The 24,236-nt window shown below is 49.7% G+C and overlaps 1 protein-coding gene across 3 annotated transcripts in view; it reads left to right on the top strand.

Annotated features, from left to right (window-relative positions):
* The window catches only part of GATB (glutamyl-tRNA amidotransferase subunit B), a 77,908-nt gene that overhangs the window by 53,090 nt on the left and 582 nt on the right, over positions 1-24,236 (top strand). For 2 of the 3 annotated variants that reach the window (XM_029234821.1, XM_029234822.1), the window contains 4 exons: positions 4,273-4,406; positions 11,500-11,578; positions 18,080-18,214; positions 19,526-20,164. In XM_029234821.1, coding sequence (XP_029090654.1) covers positions 4,273-4,406; positions 11,500-11,578; positions 18,080-18,214; positions 19,526-19,654 — 477 coding nt within the window. In that variant the 3' untranslated portion in view covers positions 19,655-20,164. Of the gene's footprint in view, positions 1-4,272; positions 4,407-11,499; positions 11,579-18,079; positions 18,215-19,525; positions 20,165-22,113; positions 23,859-24,236 lie in introns of those variants that run through there. The other variant, XR_003795537.1, reaches the window with a different exon arrangement.

Raw genomic sequence — 24,236 nt, 5'->3', positions numbered from 1 at the left:
TCGGAGGAGCCAGAGTGCGATGAAATACCATGTGCTTGATGCCGAAACGATGTGAGTGACAACAGGGTTTGTTTTGCAGTGTCAGGGATGCTGCAGAATCAGGCAGCACCCATGCAGGTGTGCTCCCTGACTTCTCTGGGGAGGGGTGTGGAGGGACGCAGGAGAGAGGCTCCGGGGGTGTTCCGGCCACCCTCCTGTGCCCCCGGAAGCCCTGTGTGGGGGTGCCACCGTTCCTCTTCCCACCCCCCGACCTGGGAACTGGTGTCTGTCAGCCGCAGTGGAGAGCGCCACGTGGTCTAGGTGTAGCTTGGCAATGGCAGCACCTGAACTCACCATTTTCTCCTCCTGATTTCTAAGCTAATTGCTGAGGGCCTTTGCTACATTTTTAATATGTTAAGAACCTTTCAACAGCTGGCAGCTCTCAAAATAATGCAAGTGGTGGGGAAGTGCATTCTTTGGATGGGCAAGTTGCCTCGTGTTGTGCCCAGCCCTGGCGGGTGCTCAGTTTCAATCCCCAGGAAGGCGGGGATGTGACTGTCCTTTGTCAGCGGCAGCGGAACCCAGAGGGTGAGAGCACAGGCTGCAGAGTCCCAGCTGTACTGTTTTCTCACCGTGGGACCTCAAGCAAGTCAGTGCTCAGAGCGTCCCCACCTGTAAAAGAGAATTCCACTAGTACCTCGCCCACAGAGTCGTTGTTGGCACTGGATGAGTTAATGTACAGAAAGCACCCATTATTGTTGCTGTTGAAACTACTATTAACATCATTAGCAGCAGCAGCAGCCACGTGCCGTCCCCACCCTTCCCCCCGCAGGGCTGCCCGCTGATCCCCGTGTAGCAGGTATTCAGGCAATAAAGCCAGGGTCCCCGTAGCTGATGGGTCACTCCCTGCCACATAACCAGCTGTCCCATAATGTGTGCTCTGTGGCCTTTTTCTTCTCCGAGTCTGCCACCGGGCAGCTGTCTCTATCGGGTTTCATTCGCCTTCTAAATATAGTCCAGCCTCATCCTGCCTATCTTCAGATTCCCAGGGTGTGTGACTTAGGACAGGAATGGCAGTTGAGAAATCAGCCTTCCTCCTCTTGCAGCAAGATAGTCTTCTGGCATTTGGTCATCTCTGAAGGTAGGCTGGAAAAGTCGGCTGCGGGGCACCTGGCTTTAGGGCCCGATGCAAGTGTGGGTCAGGTTCCTTCCCAAAGCAGCAGGGAAGGGAAGGTGACCCCTCTGCCTTGCCTCACCCCAGCAGTGACCAGCGGACAGACCCACTGGCAGTGGAGGGTTCGTGTCTGCATCCAAGAGGCTGGCTTGGCATTGGCTTTGGGTGTCATGGGATGCTTTGGGAAATTTGATTAAAATGTGAAAAGGATGCTTCCCAGTTAGTCGCAGAGCTGTAAAGAGTGTCTGGTGTTACACAAAAGCCAGGACCAATTGTCCATGCCACTTGGGCTATCTCTCTTTTTTTTTTTTTTTTTTTTTTTTTTTTTTGCGGTATGCGGGCCTCTCACTGTTGTGGCCTCTCCCGTTGCGGAGCACAGGCTCCGGACGCACAGGCTCAACGGCCATGGCTCACGGGCCCAGCTGCTCCGCGGCATGTGGGATCTTCCCGGACCGGGGCACGAACCCGCGTCCCCTGCATCGGCAGGTGGACTCTCAACCACTGTGCCACAAGGGAAGCCCCGGGCTATCTCTTGAAGGAAAAGTTTGAGACGTAGTCGGCCGGGAGACTTGACACCCTGTGTAGCTGAAGGTTCAGCTCTGTCTGATGTGGGATAGATTAGTGCTGGCTTGTTGCCTCTGAGAAGGACGTTAAGGGTTCCCTAATGCAGTGGCCTTTCTGCGTTGCTCTTTTTTTTTTTTGGCTGCACCACGCGGCTTGTGGGATCTTAGTTCCTCGACTAGGGATTGAACCCGTGCCCTTGGCAGTGAAAGTGCAGAGTCCTAACCACTGGACTGCCTGGGAATTCCCCTGCGTTGCTCATAATATAGTTTTCATGTAAGGGAATTAACTGGTCCATTGTTTTCCCGAGAAAACCAGATGGCTGCGCGGCCATATTCACAGGGACTCCTGAGATCTGGGCCAAGCATTTGCCAATCTCACAGAAAAACGAAGAAGGCCTTACCTAGAATGCTGTGTGTTTTTTTCTTGGTAAGCGGGCTTCTGATGTAAACAGCCCGAGCGGGCAGCCCATGTGTGACTTTGCATCCATCTGTCATTCTCCAGGCGGGGGCAGCTCGGCCTCCTGCAGCCCTGCTGCCCACAACTCGCCCTGTCACGATCGCAGACTTTCCCATCCACTGCAGATTGTGTACTGAACCCACATATCCCCCAGTGAAGCACAGCTCCAGCTCAGAGAGGCTGCCTCACAGCACTGACACGAAAAGACAAACAGAAATCTGACTTGCCATGTTATCCATCCAACAAAACAACGACCCAAGGGCAGAGGAATAGATATTCATCACGTCCCAGCAACTCAGCCAGGCCTGTGAGTTCAGTATTTCTAGGTGGATTTAGAAAACCTTTCCTCGGCAAAGCAGAGTCCTCCTGACAGCTCTTTTCACCAGCAGGCCAGCCTCTCTGGGTTAGAACAAAGGGAATCCCACTTATGTGATTTGGGCCGGTAGCCGGTTTTCTCCCTCTGCAGTGGTTTGTGTGCCATTGTGGAAGTTTGAATACTTTTCCATAAGTTAAACAGAACTTTCTCTTCATGCTGCCTGAATTTGCCTTTATCTGTAGTCAAGCTTTGGCTGCTGAGGTGGCCTTTGCCCAGGTTTAGCATGAGCAGAATAATACCATCAGCTTGAAAAGAGATTCAGGAGATGATTATGGGATGATTCAGTAGGCTTGTCACCAGAGAATGCAACTGTTATAAAGGGCACGTAGTTTGTTATTGTTTTCGTTTTTTTACGGAATTTCTATTTTAGCAGCTGTGTGCCTGTGTGTTTATTACAGCATCTACAATAATGAAACATTGAGAGCACTTTTGTTAGTGTGTCTCACTTCTTCGCAGTATCGTATTTTTCCAGAATGTTCTTTTGGTTAATGAAGGTTCTCTGAAAGGGGCGAGGGTGAGAGCCTTACCTCCAGTATAAAGTTAAAAAGGAATATTTTAAGGAAAGTGTGGTTTGATTTGAATTTCAGCAGGTAGGGGAAACCTACTATTTAAAATGCATTTGGAAACTTCAGCCTCTCAAATGTGGGTGGAACATGTTTTTATTTTCTTCATTGAAAAACAAGGGGTGGGCTTAGCCAAATTTCTTGGTTTTGCCAAATCCATCTGAGCAGGCAATGTACTGTATAATTCAATGAGTGCCTTGGGGATTACTCTTAGGCATAATTGTGGCAATTCCAATATTTAAAGGTGAACATGGTATGATAAAGGGTGAGCATTCACATGTGATTTTTTTTAAGAAAACACAAGGCGATGGGAGACATTGATTCACCCATCGATGCTAACCAGGCAGCTGCCATGACCCAGCACTGACGTAGCTCTAGTCACAGAGAGAACGGGCAGCGTGGCCCCTGACTCACAGAGTTGGCGGTCCAGAGGGGGGGGAAGAGTAGGGGCTTCTTCAAGCACGTCTCCTTGATGAGCCAACCCAGGTGATTGTTTTCACAGAGCGCAATGAGAGGCAGGATCAGCTGGGCCTCTCTAGGCTCAGAGGCCTGGCGCTACCCTCCACCCATCACGTGGTCTAAGTGGGTCACGTGCCTGTGTTCTTACTCATTTTGAAAACATGTGAAAACCACTTCTGTCCGCTCTGGGGTGATGCGAAGATGAGCGCAGTTACGATCCACGTTTGATTTTTCAGAAGTAGAATATTCTGTTTGTTCCTTCTTGGTCTGCTGCTTTTCTTACCTTCTTTTTCTAGCTATTGCTAGGACTTACAGGAGAAGACAGGCCTGGAAAGAGACAGGATGGTAAACTCAGGCTAGACATGCTGCTCAGGGATAAACGTTGTAGGGTAGGGTACCCATGGCTGACACTGAGAGGGCGAATGAGTTTAGGGGATGTCAGGTTTCATCGTCCTCTGGTCCACAAAGTCCAGGCTGTCTGCAGTATGTTCCTTCCTTTGACAGAATGCTGTATAAATGCATGGTGACAGTAGTAGAAGTAGTAGAATACTTGCTGTTTACTGAAGGGGATCAGAATTTTCTGGTGACATCCTTGTTTGGGGAAGTACCAGTAGATGTCTCAGGGACGCAGAGGGTGACAGTTTCAGAATACTGATCTTTCATTTTTTGGAGGCTTTATATCATTTTCTTTTTCTTTACAGAATGAAGTTGGCCTACTGGAGTTCTTCCAAAATGTGATAAAAGAAACTAGGGCAGAGCCAAAAAAAGTGACTAGTTGGGTCCTCAACACTTTTCTGGGCTTTTTAAAGCAACAGAACCTTGCCGTCAGTGAGAGGTGAGTGGGGTCTGGGGGCGCATTTTCCTTTCTGGTGAACTCTGTGTCCAGAAGCAGTTGACACAGGGCAGGGCTGGTGTTCTGCCCTCCTTCTTCCGCCTCAGGATCTCCTGACGAGACACAGACATCCCCTTTGAATGTCAGAGTCTAAAGCTGTCCGCCATCCCCTTCACATCTGAAAGCTCATTTATTCCGATCTCTGACCGTCCACGCTGTCCTTTGTACTGTGCTGGGCTGGGGACCTACCGATGAGTAAATGAGGAGTGTCCTACCTGCAGGGCATCCAGGCTGTAAGAAAGCAGACAGTTGGCTCAGTATGATCCCGTTACACCACAGGTGTGTTCAGGCCACCATGAATGCACAGGAAGGGGACCTGCACCGAGGCTGGGGCGTCCACCAAGCTTTCCCTCAGGAGGGAGAGCGAGTTTCCCTCAGAGACCAAGCCCTGAGGAGTTGCCAAGTAGAGGGAGGGTTCTGAGCATTCTGGACCGTAGATGCAATTGTGCGACACTCAGAGACAAGAGGCGTGGTGGGCTCAGGAGGCCCAGAAGCTCCAGGGTGCTCGGGAGGGAGCAGGGGAGCTGCAGGGATGGGCAAGGCCACCCGGGAGGCTTCACACGCCTTTGTCGGCAGCTGTCAAAGGCCTGAGAGCACACGCTCACTCCAGGTCCCCTCTGGGGGGATGGGATGGAAGATGGAGCCGAGGTGGGAAGCCCAGTTGGGTACCTCTTACAGGAGCGCCCGTGCGAAATGCCCTGTGCCTGGGCCCGAGTGTGGTGGACCACGGTGCGGACAGTGTTCTCAACTCCACATGACTCCACCTCCCTCACGCGGGCTTGGGGCGAGATGGAGTGGAGCCTTTCAACCTGGTGGGAGGTAAAGAAAGAGGGACAAGTGGGGAGGATGCCATGTTCCTTTAGGACATGCAGGGTTTGAGTTGCCTGTGGGACAGATGTCCCCCTTGTGGGGTGACTGATAGGCAGTCAGATACATAGGCCTACATCTGCTGGGAGGCATCTGGGAGTGTAAATCCGAGAGTTCTCACTTGTTCAAAACTCAGCACCTGTTAATTGAGACCCTGCCCTATGCTAAGTTCTGTGCTGAGCGTGGGGAAAGCCGGTCCACGAGGCAGACGCGGTCCCCGTGGTCCTTACAAAGCAGCGAGTTGGGTGCCCTGAGAAGGGGGAGAGAAGAGCTGAGCTCCCTGCTGAGTGAAGGGTGAACGGGGCCCAGCAGGCCAAGTCCAGCACACGCTCCAGGCATGGAGAGCAGCGTGTGCACGTGGCTCGAGGGGAGCCCGAGCGTGGCATCTCGGGGAAGGCAGGGCACGGCCCAGTATAAGCAGATCGTGGACTCAGCAATGTGTAGATGGTACTGGAAGCCACTGGAGCAGGTGAGAGCTGTGGGGAGGATACCGTGTGACCGGGCCTGAGACTCCCTGGACTACCCAAGGAGCATGGGCAGGGAAGGAGGGACAGAACCAGGACCATGGGTGTCACAGGAGCCAGAGAAAAGGAGAGTGTGAGGAAGGAGAGAACGGGCAGCAGGTTTAAATGTGGGTGTTCATCAGGGACACACAGGCAGGTGGCGCCCCGCGGGAGGCCGAGCTCTTCTTGGGGAGCGTCGTTGCTGCAGGAGCGCCCACGGCCATATGGGGAAGCAGAGCCGGGGAGACAGGCATGTGCTGACTGATACGTGAGTCCAAAGAGTCGTCTGTTCAGAGAAGTTACCCCTGTGTGATGCTGGCTTCATGTTCGGCCTCTTGCTCGCAGTGTGTTTGCACAGGTACCAGCGTGGCCATGTGGCTCTGTTTCACCTCCTCACATGGCTTCTTACAGCTGTGACCTTGGATGAGTCACCCTCAGTGCCGTCACTGTAAATGACAGTGATAGTGCCTGCCTCCGAGGGCTTTTGAGAGGAAAACACACGGCGCCCGTGGGCCCTTAGTGTCCATTTCCTTCTCTATTCCGTGATGGTATGTGAGGTACCAAAACGATGTCCCCCCATCCCCGCCCCGATCCCCAAACTCCCATGGCATCTGTTGCCTGTTTCTTTCCTTCTTGTCCTCTCCGGTTTGACCTCTCTACTCAGAAACTTCAGTCTTCACACTGAAAAGCCCGGGCCCATTCAGGCAGAGTTGATGGAGGAGGTATAGCTGTACCAGAGCCTGAATGGCTCTGGAGAGGTCTTCGTGAAGGAGGGGCCGGGCGACATCTGTGGGGAACCAGGGCGTGGGGATGGCAAAGAAGCAGCAGCTTTGGGGAGCAGGGGGAGCATAGCTGGGAGGAGCAGAGGGTGGAAAATGGCAGAAAAGTACAGTTGACCATATGATTGGGGTCGAGCCGGAACATGGAGGGTGTGGAAAGTCGCGGGAGTTGAGCCGTGAATCCGGCACTGGCTGTAGAGCACCCTCTGTGAGGAGCTCGTGGAGAGCCAAGCAGGACGCTGGCCCGGACCTTAAGAAGCTCTGTGTCCTGGGGAGGACTGGACTTGTGCACTAACGCTTTTACCTCAAGGCAGAATGGAGTGCTTCTTGTTTAGAACTAGTCACAGTGCGGCGCAAGTAGAGAGGGACGAGACCACATTCACCTGAAAGGCTCCGGGAAGGAGTGGTTGGAGCTTTGGGAGGAGATCTAACTCTTAGCTTTAAAATGTGTTTTCCATGTTGCTGACTGATTGCTAGAGTCACTGAATTTCAGTCTCAGCAGAGACCTGAGCTACCTCTGGTTCAGCTCTTTCATTTAGCAGAGGAGGAAATCCAGGCCCCTAGAGGTAAGGTGCACAACTGCTCAAACCGGAAGCCAGCCCCCTGACTTCCAGACCAGTTTCTCTATATGTTGATCTGTGACATGAGGGGTTTGCTAACAACCATTTTAGGAGCTTCTACAGGAGCTGAGATTGATAAATTAGACTGTCAAGGGAACTTGGAGCCTCTGGTATTTATCCAAACAATTCGTAAGCACTAGAGTCTTAAGAACTCCAAGGGGGGCTTCACCTTGTAGCACAGTGGTTAAGAATCCACCTGCCAATGCAAGGGACACGGGTTCGAGCCCAGGTCCGGGAAGATCCCACATGCCGCGGAGCAACTAAGCCCGTGCGTCACAACTACTGAGCCTGCGCTCTAGAGCCTGCGAGCCACAACTACTGAAGCCCGTGTGCCTAGAGCCTGTGCTCCGCAACAAGAGAAGCCACCGCAATGAGAAACCCACGCACCACAACGAAGAGTAGCCCCTGCTCGCCGCAACTAGAGAAAGCCCGTGCGCAGCAACTAAGACCCAACACAGCCAAAAATAAATAAATAAAATGAATAACTTTATCAGAAAAAGAAAAAAGAACTCCAAGGGCACCAAACTCTAAATAAAAGTGTGCTTGGTTGTTCCAAAGTCAAGTAAGGAGGAAGCTAAGCAACAGTTCTGTGCTAGAGTTTATGTAGAACAGGAACTGAACAGGAAGAAGGCTCTGTGTAGCAGCTCTCACAGTCTGCAACCTGTCTCACAGTTCAGACCACCATTGCCTGGGCTGCATATACCAGCCTCACCTTGGAGCAAACATTAACCAGTGAGCAACCTCGGCAGCTGGGCTAACGTTTCCAAAGCCTCGAAGGGCAGTAGCTGCAAAGCTAGCAGTAGCCTCATGATGACACCAGGCCAGGGACACTCCAGAGATCACGTTGGCAGGGAGTGATTTTGCAAGTGAGCGTTCATCTTTAAAGACCTCTCAGAAGACTGGTGTTTAAAGGGTCTGGCCAGAAAAGTGCTTGTTGAACTTGGCTTTTTCATTATTTTGAGCATATTGCTTTTTTGGTTAATAACTCATAGCTATTCATACCAGGTTTGATTTAGTTAGGAAAGTGGAAGTTACTGATGCCCTGACCAAATATTTCCTGGTAATATCAGGCAGGTGCAGCTGTCCAGTTGTTCACTCCAGCCGAGGGCCTGAACTTCCGGGTCAGCTGCGGGCAGCAGCTCCTGAGGCGCTAGGAAACCAGGGAAGGGCTTTGAGCTGAGAAGGGGCTGAGGCTGACAGGAGGATTAGTCCGGCAGCGTGATATGCGGGGCAGCGTCCAAGAATGGGATGTAGGAGGTGGGAGCCTGCTAGAGGTCACAGCCGCAGGCCTGTTTGTATACAGCCCGTGAGCTAAGGGTGATTATTACCTCGTGTATTTAGAAACCAAAGCAAAGAAGACTACATGACCGAGACCAGGTGTGTCCCACGGAGCCTTAAATATTTGCTCTCTGGCGCTTTCCAGAAGTTTGCCGACCCCTGGCTTAGAACATGTGTGGGGAGACAGGAGCCCGGGCCACTCCTCGCCAGCGGGAAGAGGTTGAGGAGGGCAGTCAAGGAGGGGAAAGAGACTGGGAGGCCCAGGGAGAAGGCGTTTTCTCAGGGGGTGCAGCAGGGTGGGAAGCTATTATGTTTGGTAATTAGTGAGGGGAGGTGATTTTAAAAGAACAGCATCTGCAGAGGGATAGGGTTGGGATCCAAACAGCAAGGGCAGACAGTAGCCACTGATGCCCTTCATTGGTAAAAAATAATAATAAGGTCAGGCAGAAGCAAGTGACTGCAAGATCACTTGGAGGCACTGTCAAGACAGGGCAGATCCGAGCGCTCGTGAAGGTGTGGGGTTAAAGCCGCAGGAGGGAGGAACCCGGCGTCCGAGTAGGATGCGTAGCAGTGGCAGGTGATGCAGGCAAGAGCGTGGGTCCAGGGGGCTGTCTGATGGAAGAGGAGGAGGCGGGCACCCCAGGAGATTCTGAGCCTTCCGTCAGCGGGTGACCTTATGATGCGGGAGGTGAGGGTCCGTGCTGAGATGGGGCGTGGGAAGGAGACGCTCTAGAACAGCAGCTTGGGTGGGCGTGCCAGGCAGGGGCGCTGGGACGTTAGCGAGATGAACAGCAGGATTGCTGAGCAGCCACCTAGGTGTCCGTGTCTCCCTGTCTTTCTCCGCGAGCCTCTGGGTCCCATGAGCTTGGGCCTAAAATGAGCTCAGGGGTTGCGACAGGCGGCACATTTCACAGGAACGGGGGTGGCTGTGGAGGTGTCAGGGTGTCTGCTTCCAGAATCCAGGCTGGAGATAGAGTCGTGATCCCATAAGAGCTCTAGGGGACTGGGTGAAGTTGGAAGGCTTGAGAAATGCCATTTCCCTTCGTCTGCAGATGCGCCGGGCTGGGGATGGGAGACTAGCCTTCCACATCGGGCTCTTCTTTAGTGGAGACACACCCACGGCCTAGAAACCAGCGTGATCTGACAGCAGCCAATTGTGCTTCTGCTGCCGTTCTGTTCCAAATCGGCCGATTTATTTAACCTGATGAGGGGGGCCTTTCAAGGCCAGGGTGACAGGTCCTGATCTTTGTCGTCGTCTACTGGAGGTGAGCCCTGGCACAGCTGGAATTAGTAGACACAGTGTCCCAGCCATCCTTGTTGGGGGGAAGGAGTCTGTGACACAGATACTGCTGACCTACTATGTGTCGAGCACAGTGGGTACAAAAGGGCGATTGAGAAATCCCAAGTCAGTGGAGGTATTTCATAGTGAATGAAGGTCATTGGATGAAAGGCAAAGTATTTTTAGTCATGCTGTACTCTATTTCTGTCCTTCTCTGTCTTCACATCCCTTTATCATCAGCTCATGTGGGAGTGGGGACCCTTTTGTTTGCAGGCTTGAGAAATCTAGTTCAACCTCAGTGCTTATTACAGGTTCTACACACAGTCTACACTCTAATTGGCCTTTATGTTTACTAGGATTGTAGAACATCCAAGAAACCCGAATTTTTAAAACAACGTGGATTCTTTGTTACTTGTCAATAGGGTGGGAAGTTAGAGAAAGGGTGTCTTGATTTCCCAGCCCTCTGACCCTCATCCTGCTGAGATTTAATCAGGGTGGTCCAGACACTCTGCAAACCTAATATCCTCTTGGAATGATCTTTTATCCATACTTCGGGATAAGCAGACACTTGCAGGACAGCGGGCCGCCTCTGTGTGTCAGCTGCCTCACGTGAACAGCCCTGTGAGGTTTCACTGCACCTGAGTCAGACCTGGTGCACTTGCACTCGGTTGGCCTGGAATTCCAGGAAATTGGCGTAGGGACTAAGCGGTAGTTTCGTTTTTACTATCTAAGAGCTTAACAAAGAAATTAATAGTGAGTAATGGGAACTGAGACTTAAACAGAAGGTGTTTTCAAGTAGTGTTAAACGTTCCAGAAGCTTTCGTTTACACAGACACACTAACGTGCTATTTATAAGTCGTTCCAGTCTATTTAAAACTGGTCCCCTCATGACCTCAGACAGACAGCGTTTCATTAGCCTAGTTGCTGCATGTGTTTAAAAGTAGCAAAACTGTGTATTTTAAAAGAAATAGTCTGTAATTCAGTCTTTTCCACTAATCCTAGGCACTCACCGCCCCCCTCACCCCAGAATGTCAATTAATGACACTTTATGCCTTTGGTTGCCTCTCCTCCTTTTATATCATGGGATCTTGGCAAATAAGTCCCTTCCTAGAAGTGTAGGCATAATGAATTCCAGGCCCTTCTGTGAGAAGCTGTTGAGAGCCTGCGGGAGAGAGCAGTTTGTGGATGCCCATGAGGATGGCTGACGACATGGCTGGTAGTCACTGCGTCCCTAAAAGACAAGTTCTTACGATTAAAAAGAATTTATATTTGCACAAAAACACTCGAAAACTGGCCTTGTTAGCAGTTTTGTTTGAAGTAATTTTTAGGCTGATCTTTCAATCGAAAATATTTAATTACTGGGTTTTGGTTTTTTTCTCTTCTCGTCATGGTTCATGAATTCTGCAGCCACCTCCTTTTTTTGACTAATTAAACTGAGCAGTTGTCTGTCACTACAACTTCTGCCAAACTGCGGTTATTGTTGGGTAGTAAAATAAAGAAAAACAACACTGGTCACAAAAATGTGTTCTATCCTAAAGTACAAAATAACTAAATAACATAGAGCCTAACTGGCCTGTTACTTTTATTCCTGGGTGTGGATTTAATTATTCAAACCTACAAAATCACGTGCTTTGATTTTAAATAACCATAAATGCATACACCGACAGAGTGAAATGTACATGTTTCTTCTCTCCTTTTTGGGGCTGCTAGTCCTGTCACACCCTCTGCCCTGGCTGAGCTGCTTGACCTGCTGGACAGGAAAGCCATCTCTTCATCCGCAGCTAAACAGGTATGTCCCCACCTCCCAAAGGGTCCGACCACCCTGCCAGCCCCGTACATGTTTTATGTGAAACTCAAATGCCATCACTAAGTGCATTTCATCTTTGAAGTATTAAGTGCTTCTAAGGGCCATTTTTATACTGAGAGGTAGAAACATTTTATTTAGCAAATGAAATAAAGCCAGTACTATGTATGACGCAGGTAATTTGCTTCTCATCTTTGCTAACCAGACGGCGTAGTTGTTTGGCTTTGCCCGGAATGTTTCCCAAACGTTTGTTTATGTGAAAGGTGGGCCCTGAAGCTCCTGGGGGCTTCGGCCTGTGCGCTTCCCCCGTGCCCTGTGTGGCCGACACTGCTCCCTGGCCCTTGTCCTCCCTCTCCTGTCCTCTGCAGCCTCCCACCCAGTACCAGGGGCTCGTTTGTCTTGTCACGTGGTTGCCCCTGAAAGTCAGTCTTCCAGCAAGAAGGGTGAGGCCAGACAGACTGCCTCCCACTTAGTAGATCAAATTTAACACACAGGCACAGTGTGTGAAAACCCAGACAAACAGCATCCTCATCAAAGGCGGCCTTCCGCCTCATCTCCAGCCCCACCTGACAGTCTCGGGTGGGCGCAAGGTCCCTGGGACTCAGAAAACGCTTACAAATGAGCACCCAGAAAGATAAAGAACACCAAGGCGGCTGCCTGATCTCGACTTGAGATACCACAGCTGTCAGTTCTTCAGCCGGTAACTTAATGTTATTTTAATGGTGCCTTTGGCATTTAATATTTATACATGTCCTCAGTCGTGGCAGGTTACATAGTGAGGCTTTGGAAAAGCGGCTGCTTTTGGCTAATTACGAGGCACCATGGAGCATACACCCAGCTCTGTGCTGTGAAACTGGGGATAGGAACTAATAAAGGCTCTGTTTACCCACCACCAAGTGAGGCTGTCAAGTATAGGGACTGCTCCGCATTTAGGAAAGGGTTTTGGTTGCCTGGATGTCAGAGGAATACAAATGTTTATGAGAGTGCTCAGCAGTAGCAGAATGATTAGATGGCTGGAGGGCAGAAAGAAACTGTATATACACATAAGAGCAAATGAATTGTTGCATTTCAAACCAAAGAGGAAAAAAACCTTCCCCTTCCTACTCCTCCTGCCCCAGCAAAGAAAACCTAGTGCAGATAATATGTTAGGTTCAGAGGGGAGAGACTAGAACTGCCGGGGGATGCTGACAGCTGGGTTCAGATAGAGATAGAGACATTTTTGGATTCTGTTGGCTTCTAGCGTGTTTAAAGGAGGTGGGGTGAATCCTGGCTTCTGTAAGAACCAAAATAAAAGTCTGATTGTGTGTCCCATGAGGGCATCTCCCTTATACACCATTGCCTTAGGGGATTTGCTTTTTAATTGTTCTACCTTGTTCTGTTTTTTTAAAAAATCACTGATTTTCTGGTGGAAAAAAAAATGGTATTTGTTCATTGTAACAACTTAAGTAATGCTGAAAAATATAAAGATTTTCCAGTTCTACCACCTTGAAATAACTACCATTAATACTGGGTGAACGGGACTTCCCTGGCCGTCCAGAGGTTAAGACTCCGCGCTTCCATTGCAGGGGGTGTGGGTTCAACCCCTGCTCGGGGAACTAAGATTCCACATGCTGCACGGCGTGGCCAAAAAATTTAAAAAATTAAAAAAAAAAATATTGGGTGAGCATCATCCCAGGCAGCTTCCTGTGCACACATACAGTTAGCAGGGTGGATTGTGGGCTGGGCAGACAGGAGGTTAGAAAAATAAGGCTTTTGAAAATAAGAGGTTTTAGTGTACTGTTTTTTAGTTTTATTTTTTAAGAAGCCTACAGTTCCTTGGTTTTTAGTATAGTCACAAGGTTATAACCATCACCACTATCTAATTCCAGAACATTTTCATCACCGCAAAAACATAACCCTGCATCCAATTAGCAGTTTCGCCCCATTAACCCCTTTTACCCTAGGCAACTGCTAATCTACTATCTGTCTCTATGGATTGGCCTAGTCTGGACATTTAAGATAAATGGACTCATACGATATGTAGCCTTTTGTGTCTGGCTTCTTTCACCTAGTGTCATGTTTTCAAAGTCCATCTATGTTGTGTCAGTACTTCATGCCTTTTTATGGCTAAAGAGTATCCCATCGTGTGGGTAGAACCACATTTTGTCTACCATTCATCAGTAAGTGGACGCTTGTGTTGTTTCCTGTTTTTGGCTCTTATGAATAATGCTGCTGTGAACATATATGTACAGGGTTTTGTTGGCGCATATGTTTTCAAATTTCTTGGGGCTGTACCTATAGGAATGGAATCTCTGGGTCATGTGGTAGTTGTATGTTTAACATTTTGAGGACCTGCCGGACTGTTTTCCAAATGGGCTGCACCATTTTACAGTCCCGTCAGAGGTGTGTGAGGGTTCCAGTTTCTCCACATCCCCGCCAGCCCTTGTAATTGTCCTGCTTTTTGATTATAGTCATCCTAGTAGGTGTAAAGTAGTAGCTCATGGTGGATTGATATGCATTTCCCTGATGACTAATTACATTGAGCGTCTTTTTTATTTTCAGAGTCTACTGTAAAATGTAACACATAAATGTGTTATAATTATTTTTTACTGACTTTGACAGAGGAATCCAAATAGGCCTTAGGTTTTAGAAACCCTGTGAGGCAGAACGACTCTGGTTCCATTGGTTACTGGTGTTTCCTGTGACAGAACTGGAAGAGGTTCTACTAGTGACTGAATAACCAGGAGATGAGAAAGAAAGTTGACTGAGAAAATGACTCCTAAGGATGACAGATACGCAGAAAGAGTCATCCTGCCCTGAGAACGTTCTGAACTCCAAAGAGTCTCCCACTTTACGTCTAATTTATTATTAATCCACCTCTTGCCATCCGGCTCTCCTTTCCATGACTGTCCATTATTTTCATCCCTGACACATTTCACTGCACCTTCCCCCCAGGTGTCCCAACAGTGCTTCTGAGGTTTACAAACCTCATCCCCTCAGCTCCCTGGGCCCCAGGGGAGTTAAGAGGTTGCTGCCATGAGGCAGCCCTGTCTTTCAGAAACAGAAACTCAAAGATTATTTATCACCATGAGCAAACTCCTGGTAACTGTAGACAAAAGCACCCGGGCTCCTCTCACAGGATCCGGTTCTGTCTAATGAAGTAGCCCCCGTCTCCTCCCCTCGCCAAGGACAGGGCACACCAGACTCCCACCTGCAGAATCACAACACCCCTGCAGCTAGCGTGCCAGGGTCCTGAGCCTCTGGGGACTCGGAGGCCCCGGGCGTCGTCCAGACTGCTGGCCAGCCAGGCCCCGGGGGAAATCACCCCAGATGCCTACGTGTCTCCTCTGTGCGAGCCTGGAGTAGGTGCAGACGGTCCACCGTCTCCCAGGGATTGTCCCTCTAGTGCTTCCTGTGGGACCAGGCTGGACAGGGATTCCACAGAGATGGAAGTCGAATTTTACCATGCGAGTGTGCCATTTAAGCAATTTCCTCCTGTCTACTTTGGGGTCTACTTTAATCAGAAATCACCAAAAACCTTTTAATATAGAAAATGTTACGTCGTGCAGTAAAACTTACGAATGATTTGATGTCTTTTTCTCCGTTTTAGTGCGTCAGTTCTTTGCACATTTTCCTGTGCCCTGCTTCTCTTAAGGGCCTAGATTGACGTCTGTGCCTTTCTAGAAGAATGACCTTTCACGATACTTGCCTTTGCCCAGAGGGGCCCCCTCTCTGTCTGTCACCGCTCCCTCCCTGCCCTCTCCCTGGAACAGGTCTTTCCACCACCCTCTGACCCTGGAAGCCCCAAACAGGCAGGGACAGGCCAGGAGCCTGTGTGCTCTCCTTTTGTCCTTCCCTCCAGATTCTTTAAAAATAGCTTTAGCTAGAGAAATGGTTGGGTAGTAGTTAGGAGGGTGTGTGCTCAGTCACCGGGAACTGAAACCTGAGTTTCCACCCCATGCGTCAGAGCTGGCTTCGGTGGTCGGGGTGTGATCGGGGGTCCCCAGCTTGCAGTACTCCCTACCCTGGTGGCCATTTATTAACCCAGATGACCGGCCCTGCACCAGGACCCCCTTGTGATGTGGTCCGTCTTGGGTGAGCAGCAGCAGGCCTGGGAGGTGCACGCCTGGCCAGAAACAATTGCACTTCGATAGCACTTCCCAGGGTGGTGATTAAACACAGACAAAAGCTGAGGATTTATGCCGCAGCACGAGGTTGGCAAGCGCAGAGCCACGATGTCTGCAGCCAGGAGGCCAGGGGAGGCCGCAGAGTCTGGCCTGGAGGCGGCCGGGCCCCCCGTTTAGTGGCTCCCGCCCTGCTGGGCTACAGCCAGGAGGGCACAATCTGTGCCTTAAATAGGAACAAGCAGAGGATTGGATTCTGGAACCCACTGTGTCAGCCCAGGGGTGCTAACTTGGGAAGTGAGTAAGCTGATGTGCTCTAACTCTGGGAGTGGGAGAACCCTGCAGCCACCGGGCATTTGCTCTGGAGGCTGCTGAGGTGTGCTTCCCTAGGTCACTCCTTGGTACCCCTCCCCACTCTCTCAGGGAGCAGCCAGCTTCTCTGCATGTAAAAGCATCGTCCCAGCATTGTCCTGCTTTTCCTTCTGAAAGGTGTGGTTTGGCCTTGGTCCCTGACTGCCTCAATTGCCTTTATTCTTGTTATTTTGGCCCAAGCAGATCCAACCAGTGTTTGGGCCTGTCGGGTCCCAGCTGTACTGGGTGCCAGGCAAAGGCTGACCCCTGGGCGGCCAGCTCAGCTCAGCTCTGCGCTTTCAGCCACAGTGGCTGCAGGGGCCTGTGACCGCCAGGCGTTCAGCTCCTCCCAAGCCTGGGCTGCAAGCAGCATCCACACCTGCCAGGCTTTCCTGTAAAGAGTTGCTGCGTAGATTCTCATAAATCACTCTTGCAGGTGATTTCTCTTATAGGCTAGGGATCTGATCTCTTGAGATCTCCATTCTCTCTTCCTGAATGTTGGACATTTTCAACTAGAAACTTTTTTAGGAGACTCTGCAGATGAACGAAATAAACACTGGTCAGAATCTACTAGTAGGGGGTCATTTAAGTAAATCATGATGAATATTGGATTTTTTTGTTAATACAAGAAAGTACTTCTGTAATCAGTGAAACAGAAGCAGGTTACAAATTGTATATGTGCTGTGATCACAATGATGTTACAAAACAGAAAGAAAACCATGGAAGGGAAAATACTAGAATACTAACATTGGTCATCTTGAGGGGATGGGAATTGGGTAAGATTTCTCTTTGTCTTTTCTGTATTTCCTTCCTTATTTTCTACAGTGAACACATATTAAATTTTATAATTATGAACAATGTTTTAAAATTGTAAGTCTTATTCAAGAGAAATAAATCTATCAGGGAAAGGGGGCAGAGAAGCTCTTCAGACGCTGAGTCTTATCCGCATCACAGATTGTCTGTTCTCCAGTTCCTGTGCTGTGGGCATGCCATCAGTACGTCCGCTGAGAGCAGGGGAGGTTCTTACCCGCTGTGTGCCCCTCTCTCCTCAATGCCTTTCTCATTGTCGGCTGAATACACATTTGAAGAATTGAGTTGGAGGCACTTATGTTCAGTATTTTTCTAAGAGCGGGGACAGGTCTGCGTACGCGGCCAGGGCTGTGTGGTGATCGCCAGAGTGTGCCCTGTAGGTGCGCTTTCGGAAGGATGCCCCAGAGACGCCTCTGGGCCACAGTCACCGTGGGCGCCCGACAGCCAAGCTGAAGGCACACCGCTCTGGGCAGAGGGGCTCCTGGCTGGAAAGTGCTCAGTGCTGACTGCTGGCTGAGATGGAGGCTAATGGGATCCCCTCCCCTTCCAGCTCACACTAGAGAAACAGACACTGTGGAAAACTGCCCTGGGACACCCCTTCTTTACAAATGTCTTCCTTTTTTTCCAACTTTATTAAGTTTGGGAATTGGTTATCTTTTTAAGTAGAAAAATACCCACACCGTCAACTGCTAATTATCCTAGCCAGGTTCGGAGCCACATCCACCTGTGGGGATGGATGTGGTAAGCCTTGGGCCCCAAGGATTGTGATTTATGTTTTTCGTTATTTTCCATTCTGTATCTTCATTATGGGCCCCTCCCTCTCCCCCTCCCTGAAAAAACTCCCGTTTCCCAGCAGAGGCCAAGTTTTCATGACCCCCTCTAAGTGCAGTGGTTCCCTTTTGCAGCCCGTGTGGCCCCATCCTTCACCAGCATGTCACCGCAATTAATTAATTCTGTGGCACTCCCGTCAGCAGGGGCCCTGTGAGTGATCATCTTCTCACACTCCCCGCCCTCCCTGCTGTGCCCCTGGAGTCGGCGAGTGGGGACGACCCGTCTCCGCCAGCGTCTCCACCGGCAGGGTCTCGGGCTCTGTTCTGAGGGCACAGCTCAGCGCGGGGAGGCCCCGGGTGTGTCTGCATGCAGCTGGGAATCCACTGACTGCTCTTCCACCCCAGCAAGTGGAGCTGGCAGAAGAGCTGACCCCGCCCCTCTCTGCCCGCAGGTGTTTCAGGAACTGTGGAGGAGTAAGGGCAAGACCCCAGCACAGATCGTTGCAGAAAAGAAGCTTGAACTGATGCAGGATGCAGAGGTGCTGGAGCAGCTCTGCCGCTCCACGCTGGAGGCACATCCTCAAGTGGTACTTAGCCCCTCGGGGAAAGGGGGTCTTCACGCGCAGCGGCAGGTGGGCAGGGGGTCGCCGGCGGAGGCCCAGGGCCAGGGCCGCCTGAGGACTCAGCCAGGAGCCCCTCTGCTTTCTCCCCCTTACAGCCCAGCGGTGCTTCCTAATAATGGTTGGCCCGGTTTCATCAATAATCCCCCAGTTATTTTTGTCAGTTTTAAGCTAGAATCAAGAGATGAAATTAGGTGACTATTGGAAAAATAACAGCTTTTCCTAGAAGGAAAATCCCCCCCTGGAGCTTGATCTCATGGCATTTCGGTTGAAGGGGGTGTTAGCAAGTTTCGACCTCCCAGGCCTGCGGCCCTCTCCCAAGGTTGCCGAGCTCTGCTTTGTAAGAGGACCTCTCTATCAGGAAGCAGCAGGCAGCACTGCACAGGGGCAGAGACAGGGAAACACTTCAGTTATTTGTAAATTACTGAGAAAATCCTTGACAGGAACATAGCTGGAAATCAAGTCATTCTGTGTTCTGAGCGTAGAACACAGTAGAAGAGCTAAAATGAGGCACATCCCTCCCTCCCCAAGTCTAGTCATATTGTCCAGAGAGATTTTTCAGTGGGGAACAAAATTGCTTTCAGAATGATACCACCTGCCCATCAGCTTGCGGGGACACTAACAGCTCTGTAAAGAGCTCTCGATAAGGAAAATGAGCTTGTGCAGGGTCTCGGCAATCTCCATCTTCCAGCCTCATCTGGAGTGACTGATAAAGACACACTTTTAGTTTCAGACTCAGAATGCAGCACTGCGCAGATACTCGCAGACACTGTTGCCAATCAGAAGCAGGAGGTCGGGCGGGTGGCCCTGACGCGGTGGCTGTTTGACAGGCACTCAGCGCCCCCTGCCCCGGCCCTTCCAGCCTGCCAGCCAGGCACTCCTCCACCCAGATGCTCGGGGAGCGTTGCCATCTCGTGGCTTTGTCTTCTAGCAAACGAGCTTCTTGGCAGGGAGTCGGGGGAGGAGAGCCCGCTGAGCCCCCGGAGGGTCAGGGGGCTTCACGATCCGGCACCTGGGTCCTGTGCACCGGCTCCTCAGCTGTGACACGTCACAGTCCTCCTCACTCCCTTCGAATCAGGAGGCGGGGTAGCAGACACCTCCTTTGCCAGGAGCCCAGAAACCTCTTCCGAAGGTCACCGCCTCCCCTTTTTCCTTTTCTTATTCTATATCTAATACAGAAAAAAGAAACTGAATTTAAGTTTCCATAAACGTAAACTTGATTTAAGATTTTTAGGCGAGAGCCTCTATTTTCTTCTCTAAAATAATTTGTCTTTAAAGGTCACGGATGTAAAGAAGGGAAACCCCAGGGCCATAAACAAACTGATCGGGTTGGTCCGAAGAGCGACTCTCGGCCGAGCAGATCCGACGGTGATAAAGGAGGTGCTGGAGAGGCAGCTGTCGTCGTGACGGGTTCGGGTCCCCCTGCCACGGCCGGGCTGGAGCCTGTGCGCTGACGTCCTAGGCCCCAGCCAGACGCCTCGCCCGACCTGCGCCTTGAGGTGCAACCTCCACGCAGACCAGGCCTGGCGCCGTTGCTTCATCGACATCACACGCTTCCGGGGGAGGTGCAGCAGCGGTGAGAAACAGCACGTCCTAGTGCGCGGTGACGCCGAGCTCAGTGCCACATGCTGTTTCAGATACTGTCACCACCCTAGGAAAACGTTTCATTCTGCAGGTCCCTCAACAAATATTTTTAAGCACGTGCTAAGGGCCGGGCGTTGTTCCAGGTGCTGGGGATTAGCAATGATGAAGAGAGGCCGTGATCTGGATGCAGTATTTTGTTTGCGGCGCTCTCATTAGTCTTAGTACCAGGAATGTATTCTCCCATCCACTGAGTAAAAGTGATGTTGCCCATTCAATGCCCAGGGATCCCAGAAGGCAGAGGTCTGAGAATAAATGATTTATTTATTTTTTTGGTAAAAAAAGACAACAGAAGTTTTCAAATAAATTTAATGAATAAAATTTATACTGAAACATCACATAAAAAATTAACTTACACGTTGAAGATTGTGCAGTGGACAAACCCCCCTCGCCACCCTCAGACCGAAAAGTTTTAAAAGGCGAGAAAAAAGCTGTAACGTTAAACTGATTTGTTTTGCCTGGAAAGAATAAGATGGTAAGCTAGTAAATCAAAATCTTGACCTTTAATGGTAACTGTGGTACAGTTAACAGTAGTCCATGGAGGCTGCGTTGCCCTCACCCCTGTTCTCGTGGCAATAATACTATTTCTCTGTCGCACTGGGGCACCCCTTTGTTCACTGCATGCCTTTGTTACCTCTGACTCACAACACTGAAGACCAGTTTTGCAAGTGCTGTTTTTTAAAAGCACATGTCAAATAAACTGTGACATAAAAGAAAATCATTGGAGGCCCTGATTTTACACTGAATTCTCTCTTGTACTAAGAAGAGTACAAACATTTCCGTCATGAACGGTGCTCCAGTGGTAGCTGGGGACCCGGAGGAGAGTCACCAACTTAGCAGCTCATGGCTCCTGGTCGCAGATGATCGCTCAGGACTTGCCTAACTAGGAGTAAAGAGAGGTCAGGACTTCCCTAACTAGGAGTAAAGAGAGGTCAGGACTTGCCTAACTAACTAGGAGTAAAGAGAGGTCAGGACTTGCCTAACTAACTAGGAGTAAAGAGAGGTCAGGACTTGCCTAACTAACTAGGAGTAAAGAGAGGTCAGGACTTCCCTAACTAACTAGGAGTAAAGAGAGGTCAGGACTTCCCTAACTAGGAGTAAAGAGAGGTCAGGACTTGCCTAACTAGGAGTAAAGAGAGGTCAGGACTTGCCTAACTAGGAGTAAAGAGAGGTCAGGACTTCCCTAACTAGGAGTAAAGAGAGGACTGCCCCTCTTCCCAGCCAGAAAAGCAGGGACCAGTCAGTCATCTGGCTTATTTCAGACAAGCATGAAGAGGTAAGGTTTTTTAAAAAACTAACTTTTTTACAAATGAGTGACTTAGAAGTGTTAAGAGAATACGGTACGTTACATCACCCAGGAAGCCACGTGCCCCTCGCGCATGCCGTTGCAGTACTGAAAACTCCTGGGCCTGACAGTAAAACATTTTCATCAAACCTCTTTTCGAGAGAGAAAGGCAGAGCCAGTTCCCACCCCCCCACCCCGTGGCTCCTGAGTCTGGAATCTGGCGGGATCATGATTTTGTAAGAAATGATAAGATTCAGTTTTGTTTTACAAACTCCATTTTCACCAGAGGTCTGGCTTCTTGGTCATCAACCCTTACAGAAAGCACTGGACGATCTTTCCAGACCATTTTAAATCAAGGGCTTACTTAAGTGGGGTCTGGGAGGGGCGGGGACAGCCAGATGAAGGCCATTTACCAACAATATCACGTCATATGTAAACCGTCTTATGGACTGATCATTTCGGGAGAAAAATGCCATTGCTGGGGTCGGGGGTAGAGGGAGGGCTAAATGGGTAAAGGGGGTCAACTATGTGGTGGCAGACAGAAACTCAGCCTTTGATGGTGAATACACTGTAGTGTATGGAGAAGTCAAAATATAATGTTATAAACCAGTTACCTCAACACACAAAAAAGCACTTGATCTTTACAATGCTAACTGTCATCCAGCTCTGACAATTGCTTGTTGTCTTGAAGGCCCACTTCTGAAATCCTAAAAATGAGATTGTGTTGTTGTAACTGCTCATAGAAAGAAAAAAACGTATCAAAGCACAGCTCAGATATCTTACCTGGGACCTGACTAGATATTCAAAATATATGTTTATCTAACGCCCTAAGAAATTCACAAAGTATGGCTCTACTTGTAACTGGGCTTCAGTGAAGTACAATTTTAAATACATTTTTGCATGATTGTGAATTTAGTCTGGTTCTCTGTTTGCTATTCAGGGGGAAATCTCATTGAAATGTATGAGTTGGCACCACAGGTGAAGCCAGTGCCATCTGTCACTGGAGCCCGCACACCTGGAGGCTGGGAGGGCAACGTGCTGGAAGACTGGCTCCCCCGGGTGCCCTGTGGCTTGAGGAGGAGGTTGGTTGATCGGCTGGTTCTGGGGGGAGGGGAGGGGCGGCAGCCGCAGCACTCGGCATGCTACCTGGCACAGGATCCATTTTTAGCCAAAGTTCATTACGTTTATAAAGCATAATTAATGGACAACCTTTTGTGGGAGTCCCTCTGTATGAGGGGTGGGTGCTGCCATCCACGAGGCTTTTAAACTCTGGGTCTAGGAAGGAGCTTCTTGACTCTGTCCAGGCTTATGCATCAAGGTGAACTTCTGTTCCCATCTTCTAAGATGTAGACAACCCAGGGAAAAAAACTTGTCAGTATTTATACCAAGTTAAGGGTGTTTTTAGCTGAGCTCCCTCCCTCCCTTCTTTTTGGTAATTATGGCTAATCTGGAAGAAGGCTATGAACTGTTTTCAAGTAAACACTCTCCTAGAGCTTTGCGTTGGTTGGTTAGTTCGATATATAGCTTACGGCCAGGACCCACAATCCATATTGTATTTTTCATGTCTATTGAATTTAGCCACATCATTTCAAGGATTCCACATAGGACTATTTGAAAAAAAACACTAGATCTATATGAAAGGCCATGTTATTTTACCCACCACCAAAAGCAGCATGGAAATGGCTGCCACGCCTCTTCAGATTTTAGACAAATTGCATTCGTGGATTATTTGTGAACAGAGCAGACCCTCGATGGTGAGATGGAAAGCGCTAATTGAAATCCTCTCTTGTTGTCTCCCTTCGTCAGACGTCTTAGCAAAAATCATTTAAGTAATATTGTCAACACCAAATAATCTCTTTTAAAATATCTGCAGGGCAAAATGGTACCTCGTTATAGGTGGGCCTTTTCTAGACTTGTCCCAGTAAAAAGTCAGCCGCTGCCCTAAGAAGCAAGACTTCTGCAGCCTCAGGTCCGTGAAGCGCACACCTTGTCAGGTTCGGAAAGCACACAGTAAATCTAAGGCTCCCCGAAGACGCCTGAAGTATGTACGGAACGCGTGCGGGCAGGCCCCCCTGGCGACCTTGTTCCTTGTGTGGGTGACAGGAACAAAATTCACAATGATGACAGGACAGGGAGGGGCATTCCCGGCTAAAACCGGCCCCTGTCTTAGGGTTCCAAGTGCAGAGGCCAAAGAACTTTGCCCCTGTCCCTCCGGTCCCTACAAAGCCTCAACGAAAATCTTTCACTGAAGCCCCCGTTTATCCAGTTAATGAGCTGCCAGGATGATCTGTCCTCCAAAACAAGTAATGGCCTAATAAACGCCTGAACATAGAGAGGATTTACTGAGGCAAAATTATCCCGAAAACAATTCTTAGTCTTTTGAGAGCTCTTTCTAAAGCGTTAGGTTTATGACGATCATTCAAAAAGGAAAAAAAAAGTCAACTCCATTTTCTTAAAATGTTTCCTCTGTGATGTGATTTAAGAAATGGAGTATAAACTGGTTTGACAGTGTTCTGTCTTAAGCTGTTATCTGATGGAGAACGAGTGTTACGTGATTTACAGTCTGATGGCTGAAGCGAGAAGGAGCCGAGAATATCTTCTTAACGACTTAAAGCATTGTGGCCTCAGCTACAGAGGGCTGCTGTTCAGGAAGAGCTAATACCGCAAGGCTTGTTGGGACGCAAGGTGAGCCGCAAATTACCCCGGCCTGGCCAGTGACTTAAAGTAGCACATGCAGTAATAGCTGTCCCGCAATAAAGTGTTTCATAAAAATGGCCAAGGGTGCCAGCCATTTCAGTAAATACACGGCTGGTAGTTAGCAATTACATTGACCCATCCCTGCCTGAGAGCTGGGTGTGCACTGCAGACATTCACTGTCACACCGGTGACACGTCCCACCCCCGCCGGGGCCGCACTTCCCAAGGAGAGCAGCCCAGGCACACTGACCCACGTTCAGAACGGGCAGCCTACCCACAACCCCAAACCTCTGAACACAGCTGGAAACCCACCCACACTGACCCTGGCAACCAGGCTGATTCTGAGACATCAAAAACGACTTTCAAC

This window comes from Monodon monoceros, unplaced genomic scaffold (genome assembly GCF_005190385.1).
Source record: "Monodon monoceros isolate NGI ecotype Baffin Bay Population unplaced genomic scaffold, NGI_Narwhal_1 Super_Scaffold_20, whole genome shotgun sequence".
Lineage (NCBI taxonomy): Eukaryota > Metazoa > Chordata > Mammalia > Artiodactyla > Monodontidae > Monodon > Monodon monoceros.
This window is presented reverse-complemented; position numbering and strand designations above follow the sequence as displayed.